At 47.0% G+C, this 13,953-nt stretch overlaps 1 protein-coding gene and 1 long non-coding RNA gene across 2 annotated transcripts in view; one reads left to right on the forward strand and one right to left on the reverse strand.

The window, feature by feature from the left end:
- The window catches only part of LOC114642064 (potassium-transporting ATPase alpha chain 2-like), a 69,617-nt gene that overhangs the window by 41,610 nt on the left and 14,054 nt on the right, over positions 1–13,953 (reverse strand). Inside the window, exons 4-5 of the mRNA XM_051931898.1 lie at positions 3,241–3,444; positions 2,856–2,969 (exon numbers count right to left, since the gene is read on the reverse strand). Of these exons, the coding sequence (XP_051787858.1) occupies positions 2,856–2,969; positions 3,241–3,444 (318 nt within the window). The remainder of the gene's footprint in view (positions 1–2,855; positions 2,970–3,240; positions 3,445–13,953) is intronic.
- LOC127529159 (uncharacterized) lies at positions 8,890–9,539 on the forward strand. The gene is made up of 3 exons (XR_007935843.1): positions 8,890–8,930; positions 8,983–9,008; positions 9,507–9,539. It is a non-coding gene; the product is annotated as an uncharacterized LOC127529159 (long non-coding RNA).

Consider the following 13,953-nt stretch of genomic DNA (forward strand, 5'->3'; position numbering starts at 1 on the left):
GCCTGATTTTTCACGGCCTTTTATTCTCCAGACGGACGCTTCGGACACAGGCCTAGGGGCAGTGCTGAGCCAAAGTGTCGATGGTGCTGAACACCCCATCATGTTTCTGAGCCGGAAACTGTTGGATCGGGAGACCAGATACGCGGCAGTGGAGAGGGAGGCTCTGGCGATTAAGTGGGCGATCACACAGTTGAGATACTACCTCTTGGGTCGGGAGTTTACTCTAGTCACGGACCATGCCCCTTTACAGTGGATGGCCCTACACAAAGAGTCTAACCCGCGAGTCACGAGGTGGTTCCTCGATTTGCAACATTACAAGTTTTCGCTCATTCATCGGAAGGGTTCTCTACACGCCAATGCCGACGCTCTCTCCCGTGTTCACGACCTCTCGGTGCAGGACGCCCGACCCGACGGGTCTGGGCTAAGGGGGGGGCCCTGTCACACACGTGTGTTTAGGAGACAGCTAAAGGGCTTAAATACAGGTAGTTCCATGCCAGACCAGGGGGGGGCGGAGTGCACTAATTTTCCCTCTCGATCTTTTACAGACCATTTTAGGGAAATCCCACCCAGCTCTGGGGCAGCCACTGACGTCACTTCTGGTTCCGGTCGGGATGACATCACTTCCGCTACTGGCCTTTAAAGCTGCCATCTTGCTACCTGGAAGGGAGTTCTGTTTTGGACTCGATTGAATGAACATGTCTCTGTTATTTAATAGCTTTTGCAGCCATAAACGATTAAATGGGTGGCTGCCCCAAACCTTCTCGATGTCTTTTGGTCGTTCTTCTGACAATATATATATATATATATATATATATATATATATATATATATATATATATATATATATATTGTGGCGGACGGCTGGGACCCATGCCCAGCCAGGGCGCCCCTCTGACACTGGGAACAGGGGAGCAGCCATGGGATGCACACTACGTCCCCTGGAACGCATGGTTGCAGCCATCCTGGGTTACATTGGGGCCACAGGCACGGGACTTCAGGGCTCAAAGCTGTTGGGCTCCGTGGTCACCACCCGGAGGAGCTGCAAGGCTTAATGAGCCTGTGTGGGCTGGAATGCAGCCACACCCGGAAGTGCAGCCTAATTAGGCCAATTACCACCTGGAGCACTTCCGGAATGGGCTTTAAAGGGAGCCTACGGCCACTACTCACGGCGCCAGAGTCGGGTGGAGGAGGACGACAAAGCTGCCCAGAAAGGAGTGGAGGAAGAAGAGTGTGTTGTGTTGTTTTTGCTTTTGTGTGCTTTGGGACTATGTTGTGCCTGTGGGACACGGGGAAGACGTGCCCCACAGGTGAAGAAAAATAAATCTTTTTGTTTATTTTTCACATGCCTCCATGCCAGTCTGTATTATGTCGACGCCTATATTGTGCCTTTTGCCACAATATATATATATTTTTGTTCTTTATTTCGCCTTATACAATTTCTTGTATTAGGAATTTGTTAGTTTTCACATACCCCTTGGGGTCAGAGCACAGGGTCAGCCATTGTACAGCACCCTTGGAGCAATTGAAGGTTAAGGGCCTTGCTCAAGGGCCCAGCAGAGTAGGATCTCTTTTGGCAGTGATGGGGATTTGAACAGGCAACATTCTGGATACCAGCACAGATCCTTAGCCTCAGAGCCACCACTCCACCCAAATATATATATTGTAACAAAGGCGCTATATAGGCGCCTGACCCGACACAGATTCACACTGGAGGCATGTATAAAAGCAAGAAAACCTTTATTCTACTTCACCTGTGGGGCACGTCTACCCCCATGACCCCCACAGGCACAACATAGTCCCAAGACTATACACACAAAATACCACAACACACTCTTCTTTGGCACCACCACTCCTCCGTAAGCTTCGTCCTCCTCCTGGCCATTGAGTGGTGGTTGCTGTCCCCTTTTACAGTCCAGCCGGAAGTGCTCCAGGTGGTTGACTGCTGAGTTCAGGCTGCACTTCCAGGTGTGGCGAATTTACTGCCCATACGGGCTCAGGAATTCCAGGTGCAGCAACCCCTGACGGCGCCTGCGGCACCCAACTCCATTTCCCATGGAGCCCTGCGGGAAACTGAGGCACCGCTCCAACCCAGGGCAGCTGCCATCTAGCATCCGGTGGGAGGTGTTGCAAAGTCCAAGGCTGCTCCCCTTGAACATATAGCGAAGGGGCGTCCCAGACGGGCATGGACCCTGGCCATCCACCATAATTCTGTATATATATAACATTATTAAATTATATATATTGTATATTTCATCTGCAGTTTTTTTTTTTTTTTTTTTTTTTTGTCTGATTTAGTTTGACGATATTCTTATTTTGTCAAGCCATATTGATACGTGGCACCATTTTGTTTCCTCATGGCGCCTACTTTTTTTTTTTTTTGTAGATTTTCTGTGCACCATTGACACCCAATTACTATGCAAGAACGACCACAAGTACGTGACATGTGATGTCACCACTGCAACAATATAAAGGTCAATGCCGTGCACTTCCAGGTCATCCGAGATTGCGAATTCCTGTTCAAGTCAGTGTTCTTCTTCAGTGATTAGGGTGATGAATTATTAGCAGACCAATTTTAACTCTGAATCGGTCAGTATTTTGGGTTTTTGTGGAACAAATTCTGATCTCCTGGTTTTTAGCCATCTCATTAGACTTTGTTTCGACTACCAGAACATCTATCCATTTTTTGTCCCTCTGTCTTTATGGCAGAAAATCAAATTAGTAGTGGCTAACGTGATAATTCAGAAATTCCCAAATCACTACAGCTTTCCTTGCTTAATCTTTCCCTCAGCCTTAGCTCAAGATAAACTCCTCAAGGAGTGTCCCAGTGGAGCAGAAATGAATGAGAAGTTCAGTACCTGAGGGACCATGTTTCGGAAGCTGGCCATGATGTTAGTGCTTTTAGCTTCCTGGAAGTAGGCAAAGCAACCAGTCAGGATGACAACACCGGCCAACACCACTCCAAGGTAGAGCTGGAAGAAGAAGAAGGAAGTGTGATATGATATGACGCAATATAAGGCCTTCTCAGTTTACATTCACCAAGGTTTTTAGCCACGGCCAGCAGGACATCGGTCATCCCCTCCACAATTGTATATAAAAAAGCTCTTTCCCTTAGTTCAAGTCAGGCGGTCATCTCCACCACCCACCACAAGACAAAGAGGCTTCAGCCCGAGTCAAGACACACAATAGTGAGAGACCACCCATCATGACTCCCACCCTTACGAAGAGCAGAAAGACACTTACGTTATCTCTGGGGACACCAGGCGTTTGAGAAACCTGAACTCCATACGCGATCCAGCAGAGGATAGCTCCAGCCCAAAGAAGGAGTGAGAAGCCACTGATCATCTGCCGGAGGAACTTCACAATTTCAGGGGTGCCTTTGGGAGGGGTGAGTACGTTGGGACCATCTCGGGCCAGAACCTCTGCCGCTTTTGCACTAGTGAGACCCTGAGGGGAAATGCATTCAAAGTTATAACACTGGGCATTATGAAGCATGAAGATAAAAAAGCATGAAATTCTCAAAAGTCAATCAATCCAGCTCAGGGTTACAAGTGGCCAGAACCTATTCTGGAAGGACCAAGAGTGGGGTGGAACCAATCCATCACAGACCCCAGTCATGGAGATGCTCACTCATACAAGAGCAATCAGAAGTCCTCTATTAACAGAACATGCCCAGTTCTGGGAGAACATGAAGGTTCAACATGGAGAGCAACCTATCACTGGAGCCAAATCCAGCACACTGTACCCAATACTGCTAACCAAGGTCCTCTGAATAAACTGTAATAAAGTTACACACTCGTAATGGTGGGATAATGCATCACATGTCTGTGATCTCTTGGCTGACCTGGAAGAAAATCCTTGACCCTGACCAACCTTCGCCAGTCCACCTGCATCTGCCAGCCATTGCACTGCAAAAGACCCAAAGACCCTCCCAGTGGTTTCAAAAGACCTATGAAGACCTTCCTGTCAAAGACGAATACTGAAGGCCGCACAGGTATTGTCTTGAGGATAGTTAGCTTCCATAACCTCTCCTTAGTTGCCATTAAATGGGGTGTCCAACCTTGGACCCTCACTCTCTCTCTTGCTCTATCTTATACAGTATTTTACAATATCAGAACATTAGAAGAGTTTTTGACAAAAATAGGAAAATGATGATCCTCTGTGGCGACCCCTAACAGGAGCAGCCAAAAGCAGAAGAAGAAGAGGTCCATTCAGCCCAGCAAGCTTTTCAGTCCAATTTTCAGAGATGGTCCAAAATAACATTAGGTCAACGTATGAAGGTTCCTAAAGTCCTACTCTCTTCACCAGACTACTCGTTCATCTATTCCTTGTGTCTGGGCTTCTCTGGACTTCCTCTAGTGCTGCTATGTCTTTTTGTAATATGAAGACCAAAACGAAACCCAGTACTCCAGGTTAAGCCTCAAGCGTGTGTCATAAAGCTGAAGAATAACCCCTGTGGTGGACCCTGGAAGGACTGAGGGAGAGAGTATTTTCAAGACTGTTCCAAACCCCCCCACCCCCCCGCACCAGAAAAGAAGGCAGCCCCCTTGCCTTCTTGCCACAGGTCATGAGCATGGAAGATCAACCCTGCTGGGGCCCGTGGCTACTGCCAGGGGATGCATGGACACTTGCAGGGCACTATTTGGCAATACCTCTGCCACACCCACAAGTGCTGCCGGAAGAAGGTCGTTGGGCACCTGGACTCCGACAGGCTGCCTTGTAAAAGGAGTCAGTTGCCACCACTCAATGGCCTGAGTCGGGAGGAAGAGTACGAAGCTCATGAAGGAGGAGTGGAAGGACTGGTGGGAGAGAGAGTGGACTGTGTTGTGCTCTGTGCACTGTGCTGTGTGGACTAAACCTGTGCCCTGTCTGTCAGTGTTGGGGTCAGGGCAGCTGTACTCCCCCCTTGGACTTGTACTTCACACATCTGGGCAGTTGGAAACCTAACGTTCTATCAGGCTTGTTGTTCGCTCCTGTTCACAGTCTGGGTGGCCAGTCCCATAAGACACCTCGGACCTTGTCACAGGGAGGACTTTCAACTTTCAGACCTCCCACTGTGCATTCAGATCTCACATTTCTACTTCTGACATATAAACACTTGACATTTACATTTAAAGTCATCTGCCACGAGATGCTGTCCCGGAGTAACAGTTTAGTTGATTCTATAACATCTGCCAGTCCGCCTGGCTTGGTATTTACATATCATATGTACAGTACATGTCCTCAGTATGTGCAGCGCCATACACGTCAACATGTGAACTTAGTGAAGGGTCTGAGCGCTTTGTCAAACCTCTGCACCCATACGTGTGACGATCAGTACATACTGTGCTCCTCACCTTTGACAGTCAGCACATACTTGTGATCTCCTGGTGTCCGGAGGGGCTCTCACTTTCGCCTCTAGGCCACCCTCCCATGTATTTTGAAAGCTCTGATGCTTTTCATACCCAACCAGTTTGGATTTATTTTTAGCAGCTAGCACACTCAGGTAACACAATGCGTCCACAAAGCCATTTCTCTCAAAAGCCTGCCTTGCCCGACCTGCTTAGCGAGTCCATGTGTCTTACTGGAATGGAAAGGAGGCGTTCTTGAAATTCTCAGCGTGTGGAACCCATTGTCTGGGGACATGCCTGTGAGCTGCTGCACATACTAAGCACACGCATTGGTTTGCTTGTCTGATGCACATGCAGGGGGCTCCGTTCATTTTCCATTTCAAGGAAGATGTCAGGTCAGTCAATCTGCAGCTTCAGCCTGGCTGCCATCTGCATGATATCAGTGTTAAAAACTAAGGGTGGGTAGTGTTTCCCCTAATTAACGGTGGGTAGTGTGCCACTAACTAAGGGTGGTTAGTGTTTCCCCTAATTAAAGGTGGGTAGTGTTGTCCCTAGCTAAAGGTGGATAGTGTTGCCCCTAACTAAGGGTGGGTAGTGTTGCCCCTAACTAAAGGTGGGTAGTGTTGTCCCTAACTAAGGGTGGTTAGTGTTGCCCCTAATTAAAGGTGGGTAGTGTGCCCCTAACTAAGGGTGGTTAGTGTTGCCCCTAATTAAAGGTGGATAGATCTTCCCCTAACTAAGGGTGGTTAGTGTTGCCCCTAATTAAAGGTAGGTAGTGTTGCCCCTAACTAAAGGTGGGTAGTGTTGCTAAGGGTGGTTAGTGTTGCCCCTAATTCAAGGTGGGTAGTGTTGCTAAGGGTGGTTAGTGTTTCCCCTAATTAAAGGTGGGTAGTGTTGTCCCTAGCTAAAGGTGGGTAGTGCTTCCCCTAACTAAGTGTGGGTAGTGTTGCCCCTAACTAAAGGTGGGTAGTGTTGTCCTTAACTAAGGGTGGTTAGTGTTGCCCCTAATTAAAGGTGGGTAGTGTGCCCCTAACTATGGGTGGGTAGTGTGCCCCTAACTAAAGGTGGTTAGTGTTGCCCCTAATTAAAGGTGGATAGATCTTCCCCTAACTAAGGGTAGTTAGTGTTGCCCCTAATTAAAGGTGGGTAGTGTTGTCCCTAACTAAAGGTGGGTAGTGCTGCCCCTAACTAAGGGTGGGTAGTGTTGTCCCTAACTAAAGGTGGGTAGTGTTGCTAAGGGTGGTTAGTGTTGCCCCTAATTAAAGACGGGTAGTGTTGTCACTAACTAAAGGTGGGTAGTGTTGCCCCTAACTAAGGGTGGGTAGTGCTGCCCTTAACTAAGGGTGGGTAGTGTTGCCCCTAATTAAAGGTGGGTAGTGTTGCTAAGGGTGGTTAGTGTTTCCCCTAATTAAAGATGGGTAGTGTTGTCACTAACTAAAGGTGGGTAGTGTTGCCCCTAACTAAGGGTGGGTAGTGTTGCTAAGGGTGGTTAGTGTTGCCCCTAATTCAAGGTGGGTAGTGTTGCTAAGGGTGGTTAGTGTTTCCCCTAATTAAAGGTGGGTAGTGTTGTCCCTAGCTAAAGGTGGGTAGTGCTTCCCCTAACTAAGTGTGGGTAGTGTTGCCCCTAACTAAAGGTGGGTAGTGTGCCCCTAACTAAGGGTGGGTAGTGTGCCCCTAACTAAAGGTGGTTAGTGTTGCCCCTAATTAAAGGTGGATAGATCTTCCCCTAACTAAGGGTAGTTAGTGTTGCCCCTAATTAAAGGTGGGTAGTGTTGTCCCTAACTATAGGTGGGTAGTACTGCCCCTAACTAAGGGTGGATAGTGTTGCCCCTAACTAAAGGTGGGTAGTGTTGCTAAGGGTGGTTAGTGTTGCCCCTAATTAAAGATGGGTAGTGTTGTCACTAACTAAAGGTGGGTAGTGTTGCCCCTAACTAAGGGTGGGTAGTGCTGCCCTTAACTAAGGGTGGGTAGTGTTGTCCCTAACTAAGGGTGGTTAGTGTTGCCCCTAATTAAAGGTGGGTAGTGTTGCTAAGGGTGGTTAGTGTTGCCCCTAATTAAAGGTGGGTAGTGTGCCCCTAACTAAGGGTGGTTAGTGTTGCCCCTAATTAAAGGTGGATAGATCTTCCCCTAACTAAGGGTGGTTAGTGTTGCCCCTAATTAAAGGTAGGTAGTGTTGCCCCTAACTAAAGGTGGGTAGTGTTGCTAAGGGTGGTTAGTGTTGCCCCTAATTCAAGGTGGGTAGTGTTGCTAAGGGTGGTTAGTGTTGCCCCTAATTAAAGATGGGTAGTGTTGTCACTAACTAAAGGTGGGTAGTGTTGCCCCTAACTAAGGGTGGGTAGTGCTGCCCTTAACTAAGGGTGGGTAGTGTTGCCCCTAACTAAGGGTGGGTAGTGTTGCCCCTAACTAAAGGTGGGTAGTGTTGTCCCTAACTAAGGGTGGTTAGTGTTGCCCCTAATTAAAGGTGGGTAGTGTTGCTAAGGGTGGTTAGTGTTGCCCCTAATTAAAGGTGGGTAGTGTGCCCCTAACTAAGGGTGGTTAGTGTTGCCCCTAATTAAAGGTGGATAGATCTTCCCCTAACTAAGGGTGGTTAGTGTTGCCCCTAATTAAAGGTAGGTAGTGTTGCCCCTAACTAAAGGTGGGTAGTGTTGCTAAGGGTGGTTAGTGTTGCCCCTAATTCAAGGTGGGTAGTGTTGCTAAGGGTGGTTAGTGTTTCCCCTAATTAAAGGTGGGTAGTGTTGTCCCTAGCTAAAGGTGGGTAGTGCTTCCCCTAACTAAGTGTGGGTAGTGTTGCCCCTAACTAAAGGTGGGTAGTGTTGTCCTTAACTAAGGGTGGTTAGTGTTGCCCCTAATTAAAGGTGGGTAGTGTGCCCCTAACTATGGGTGGGTAGTGTGCCCCTAACTAAAGGTGGTTAGTGTTGCCCCTAATTAAAGGTGGATAGATCTTCCCCTAACTAAGGGTAGTTAGTGTTGCCCCTAATTAAAGGTGGGTAGTGTTGTCCCTAACTAAAGGTGGGTAGTGCTGCCCCTAACTAAGGGTGGGTAGTGTTGCCCCTAACTAAAGGTGGGTAGTGTTGCTAAGGGTGGTTAGTGTTGCCCCTAATTAAAGATGGGTAGTGTTGTCACTAACTAAAGGTGGGTAGTGTTGCCCCTAACTAAGGGTGGGTAGTGCTGCCCTTAACTAAGGGTGGGTAGTGTTGCCCCTAATTAAAGGTGGGTAGTGTTGCTAAGGGTGGTTAGTGTTTCCCCTAATTAAAGATGGGTAGTGTTGTCACTAACTAAAGGTGGGTAGTGTTGCCCCTAACTAAGGGTGGGTAGTGTTGCTAAGGGTGGTTAGTGTTGCCCCTAATTCAAGGTGGGTAGTGTTGCTAAGGGTGGTTAGTGTTTCCCCTAACTAAGTGTGGGTAGTGTTGTCCCTAGCTAAAGGTGGGTAGTGCTTCCCCTAACTAAGTGTGGGTAGTGTTGCCCCTAACTAAAGGTGGGTAGTGTTGTCCTTAACTAAGGGTGGTTAGTGTTGCCCCTAATTAAAGGTGGGTAGTGTGCCCCTAACTAAGGGTGGGTAGTGTGCCCCTAACTAAAGGTGGTTAGTGTTGCCCCTAATTAAAGGTGGATAGATCTTCCCCTAACTAAGGGTAGTTAGTGTTGCCCCTAATTAAAGGTGGGTAGTGTTGTCCCTAACTAAAGGTGGGTAGTACTGCCCCTAACTAAGGGTGGATAGTGTTGCCCCTAACTAAAGGTGGGTAGTGTTGCTAAGGGTGGTTAGTGTTGCCCCTAATTAAAGATGGGTAGTGTTGTCACTAACTAAAGGTGGGTAGTGTTGCCCCTAACTAAGGGTGGGTAGTGCTGCCCTTAACTAAGGGTGGGTAGTGTTGCCCCTAACTAAAGGTGGGTAGTGTTGCTAAGGGTGGTTAGTGTTTCCCCTAATTAAAGATGGGTAGTGTTGTCACTAACTAAAGGTGGGTAGTGTTGCCCCTAACTAAGGGTGGGTAGTGCTGCCCTTAACTAAGGGTGGGTAGTGTTGCCCCTAACTAAAGGTGGGTAGTGTTGCTAAGGGTGGTTAGTGTTTCCCCTAATTAAAGATGGGTAGTGTTGTCACTAACTAAAGGTGGGTAGTGTTGCCCCTAACTAAGGGTGGGTAGTGTGCCCCTAACTAAGGGTGGTTAGTGTTGTCCCTAGTTAAAGGTGGTTAGTGTTGCCCCTAACTAAGGGTAGTTAGTGTTGCCCCTAATTAAAGGTGGGTAATGTTGCCCGTAACTAAGGGTGGTTAGTACTGCCCACAATGCTCCAATTCCAATTGAACCCAATGTTCAATTCCCACATGTAGTCGTTATCAGAGTGAAACCTGCATGTTCTCTTGGTGTCTTTGTACCTTTTCCTCTAACTGTCCCTGTGTGTGTGTGAATGTGCCCTACGGTGAACTGGTTGGTTTCTGCCATGCAACTGACACCCCCACCTCATGAACTGGTTTGAGAATATTATGTAATGATTATTAACTTTCATTCGACACAATGGCCTATGAGTGAGGAGATGAATGAGCTGGTATCCTAGCTGGAATGGTTGGTAGCACCTTCCTTGGATGAGAAACCAGAATGATGGGTCAGAGTGGCAATGAAGAGAGAGTTTATGCAATCAGAAGAGTGAAAGGTAAGGGGCCACGTTCATTAGAGTGCCTTCATGATCATTGCAGAGAGCGTCTTTTACTTGTTACGCATTATTCCGTCTTGATGTTTGTCACCCAGGCTAACGACTGGCATTCACTGAGCCTTAACACCTCACAACTGAAGGTTACAGTCTGGGTGAAGTTTGCCCAGAGTGCCCACCTGTCAGTGGGTTTTCCGCTTCTGTTCCTTAAGGATAAGCATGTCAGACAATAAACAAAACAAATAAATAAATGCGGGTCTGTGGGTGTAAGTGTGCCCTTTGATTGGCTGGCTTTACCATCCAGGGGTGTCTCCTGCCCTGCGCCCACCGAGTGCATTCACACGCACACACAAAACCGGGATAAGGTGAGGAAGCTGGGTAAATCAGAACTCTGCTATCTTACAGACCCCCCCATTTACAAATGTGAGCCCACCTATAGAGTCCTCCTTCAGCCAAACGCTCCGATGTCATAAAACGTGCAAACTAAACAACATTAAAGATCACCAACCGCTGCCATGACCCCGAAAACAAGCATGGGGCCCGTGTCTCCTGAGCAGAGTCTGAATGTTACTTTTAAAAGGGACTTAGTTACAAAAAAAAAGTAATTACATATGCTAGTTATTTATTAAAAGAAGTAATTACAGTGATCCCTCGCTATATCGCGCTTCGCCTTTCGCGGCTTCACTCTATCACGGATTTTATATGTAAGCATATTTAAATATATATCGCAGATTTTTTGCTGGTTCACTGATTTCTGCGGACAATGGGTCTTTTAATTTCTGGTACATGCTTCCTCAGTTGGTTTGCCCAGCTGATTTCATACAAGGGACGCTATTGGCAGATGGCTGAGAAGAAACCCAACTTACTTTTCTCTCTCTCTTGCGCTGACTTTCTCTGATCCTGACTAAGGGGATTGAGCAGGGGGGCTGTTCGCACACCTAGACGATACGGACGCTCGTCTAAAAATGCTGAAAGATTATCTTCATGTTGCTACCTTCTGTGCAGCTGCTTCCTGAAGCAACATGCTGCACGGTGCTTCGCATACTTAAAAGCTCGAAGGGCACGTATTGATTTTTGCTTGTTTGTTTTTCTCTGTCTCTCTCTCTCTCTTTGTCTGCTCCTGACGGAGGGGGTGTGAGCTGCTGCCTTCAACAGCTTTGTACCGGCGGTGCTTCGCATACTTAAAAGCCAAACAGCCCTATTGATTTGTTTGCTTTCCTCTGTCTTTATGACAGTCTCTGCTCCTGACGCGCACTCCTTTGAAGAGGAAGATATGTTTGCATTCTTTTAATTGTGAGACGGAACTGTCATCTCTGTCTTGTCATGGAGCACAGTTTAAACTTTTGAAAAAGAGACAAATGTTTGTTTGCAGTGTTTGAATAACGTTCCTGTCTCTTTACAACCTCCTGTGTTTCTGTGCAAATCTGTGACCCAAGCATGACAATATAAAAATAACCATATAAACATATGGTTTCTACTTCGCGGATTTTCTTATTTCGCGGGTGGCTCTGGAACGCAACCCCCGCGATGGAGGAGGGATTACTGTACACACATTAGCCGTGTGCTATAAAATGTAACCTTTTGTAATCATTTGTATAAAGAGCTGTACATTTGACTGGCCAGCATTTCTTATTAAATCCACAGCCCATAAATGAAACGGGCTAGAAACAGCCAAACGTCGCCATTTTCTTGTGTTTTATAAATAAATCTGGTGCTTCACGTGCTGTGAAGTAAATCCCATCCACCCCCTTTCTACATCCTCGACCTACGGCCCCCCGGCTGACTGAACCCGGGCCGCCGTGTCACCTGCTCACGCTGTTTCAGCAAAGAGCAGGCTGGCAACTAAACTGACGCCTGATTTTCGGTTTTCTGCTAGCGGATTCTGTTAGCGGTGCCCTCCTCTGCCTGGCTATGCCACTGAGCCCCGGGGAAGCAGCGGTGTAGCCGTCCGTGGGCTTCACGACTTGCGTCCAGTGCTGCTGGGACAATAATAATGCAGGCGTTGTCATTTAAATAACATAAGCGCTTCATTAGGTTACTCGTTACTTTAAAAGTCTTAATGTGTTACCCTCAACACTACGGGGTTACGTTCCTAGAGCACCCGTGAATTGTGAAAAACCGCAAATTTTGGAGGTGGTCAAAAAAATCTCTCTTTTTATAGCTTAAACTCTAAATATGTCCCCAAAACACTTTAATTTCATTTCAAACTCAGCTTAATACATTACCCTAAAAAAAAAAGAATGTAAAGGTAAACCCGTATACCGTACTGCTATGTCTCCCGCAGTGTAAAATACCGATGTTACCCCTATATTGATTGAAGATGATGATGATGATGATGATGAATTAGCTGGGCAGTACGATGAAGGTATGTAATGAAGATAATGACGGCACAGCAAAGCTGAGGATTTTCAGCTCCTCGGGTGGCTACTGCGGCATAACTTTTTAGTTCCAGGAGCAAATCCAGTAGTCAAACCTTCTCCTAGAGTGTCTTAAACTTTTTCTGCCGCTGAGGTTCATTGCCAGAAGCCTTAGTAGGTGCGGGGCATGTGGGTGACATCTTAGGGCTTTAAGAAGAACAAAACAAAGAAACACTCGAGACAGCGACACGTGGTAAACTGTTAGGATACAGGAATGCTGGGCTGCATCTGCTGGAGATACGTCATAGAGCAGCAGCCAATCAGCATCAAGGAGAAATAAATAACGCTCTTGGATTGGCTACTTTCACCATCACAAGCCGCCTTTTCCTCTGGGTTGCTTTGTGTTCTCTCTATACAACAGTATTGCCACAAAAAAAGCCATAAAAAAATTGAGGAGGATATTTATGGTTGCCGCTAACAATTATTAGTTAGGTTCTAAGGAAAAATCCGCGAACGACTGAGGCCGCAGACTCTGAACCACGACTGCGCGGGGGTCTACTGTACATTCAGCTCATCAATGTAAATGTAGAGATTTCTGAAATATTGAGACAGATCATTTTAACCGAATTTGCTTCTGGAAATGTATCTGGTGGACGCTTCCAGTGTTTCCAACCCGTGGCTGCTGTAAGCCCATGCAAAGCTGACAGAGTGCCGCCATTATGTGCAGACTACAAACTCCTGGAATGTAACCTGTTTTAGGGTTTACATGGCCACACATCTCATCTCAAGAGACCAATAGCCCAGTCTCTCTTTCTGGAATTAGGGTGTGTAAGACATTTTTGAAACCGGTTTTCTGTGAATAATCGTATTATTAAAGCACATGCGAACGCACTCTGTAATAACAGGAATGGATGACCAGACTTAATGTCAGGGTCCTGCTGTAAAACCTGCTGCCACGCCAAGTTTCCCCCTTAAATTTAATTGAAGCTTCGCACTTTCAGCTCCCGTCACTTCTGCATGGCACTGGCACAGGCTGCTTGTGTTTGTCACATTTCAGATAGGGTTCTTGCTCCATGTGTCTTGTGGGTCGTCCCCCAAGAGGCGGAGCCACCTGCCCATCACCACCAGGACCTGCCCTCTGCCTTCCCACAGGTCCTATCGGTTCACTGTGAATGAGCTACGGAGACTGGTGAGCGTTACTTTTGCTTGTGCTCTGGTGTGCTACTTTGATTCTAAGCATTTTGTCCATTTTGCTCTGTTTTTCGGCTTTGTCGTGGGATTGTGCATTGGGACTTGTTCATCTTGGATTGCCCTTGCTGGAAATGACTTTTTTGCCTTGGGGTCCCCCACAGTTCCTGCCAGTTCCTCATCAATGCGCTCTGGGAGCTTGGGGTGTTCTTGCTCTTTAGAACTTTTTGTGTTGTTTTTATTTTTTTTTTCCTCAGTGTATGGAATTTGTTGGGTATTTTGACATTTTGCTCTGCTCTTGACCACTCTTTGAATTTATGTTTTGGGACTTGTTATATTCAATTCAGTTTTGCCATTGTGCTCTTCAGAGCTTCACAATATTACACACAGGGCCGGATTTTCCTATAGGCTAACTAGGCTTCAGCCTAGGGCCTCAAGATCAA

Source organism: Erpetoichthys calabaricus, chromosome 9, assembly GCF_900747795.2.
Source record: "Erpetoichthys calabaricus chromosome 9, fErpCal1.3, whole genome shotgun sequence".
Taxonomy (NCBI): Eukaryota; Metazoa; Chordata; class Cladistia; order Polypteriformes; family Polypteridae; genus Erpetoichthys; species Erpetoichthys calabaricus.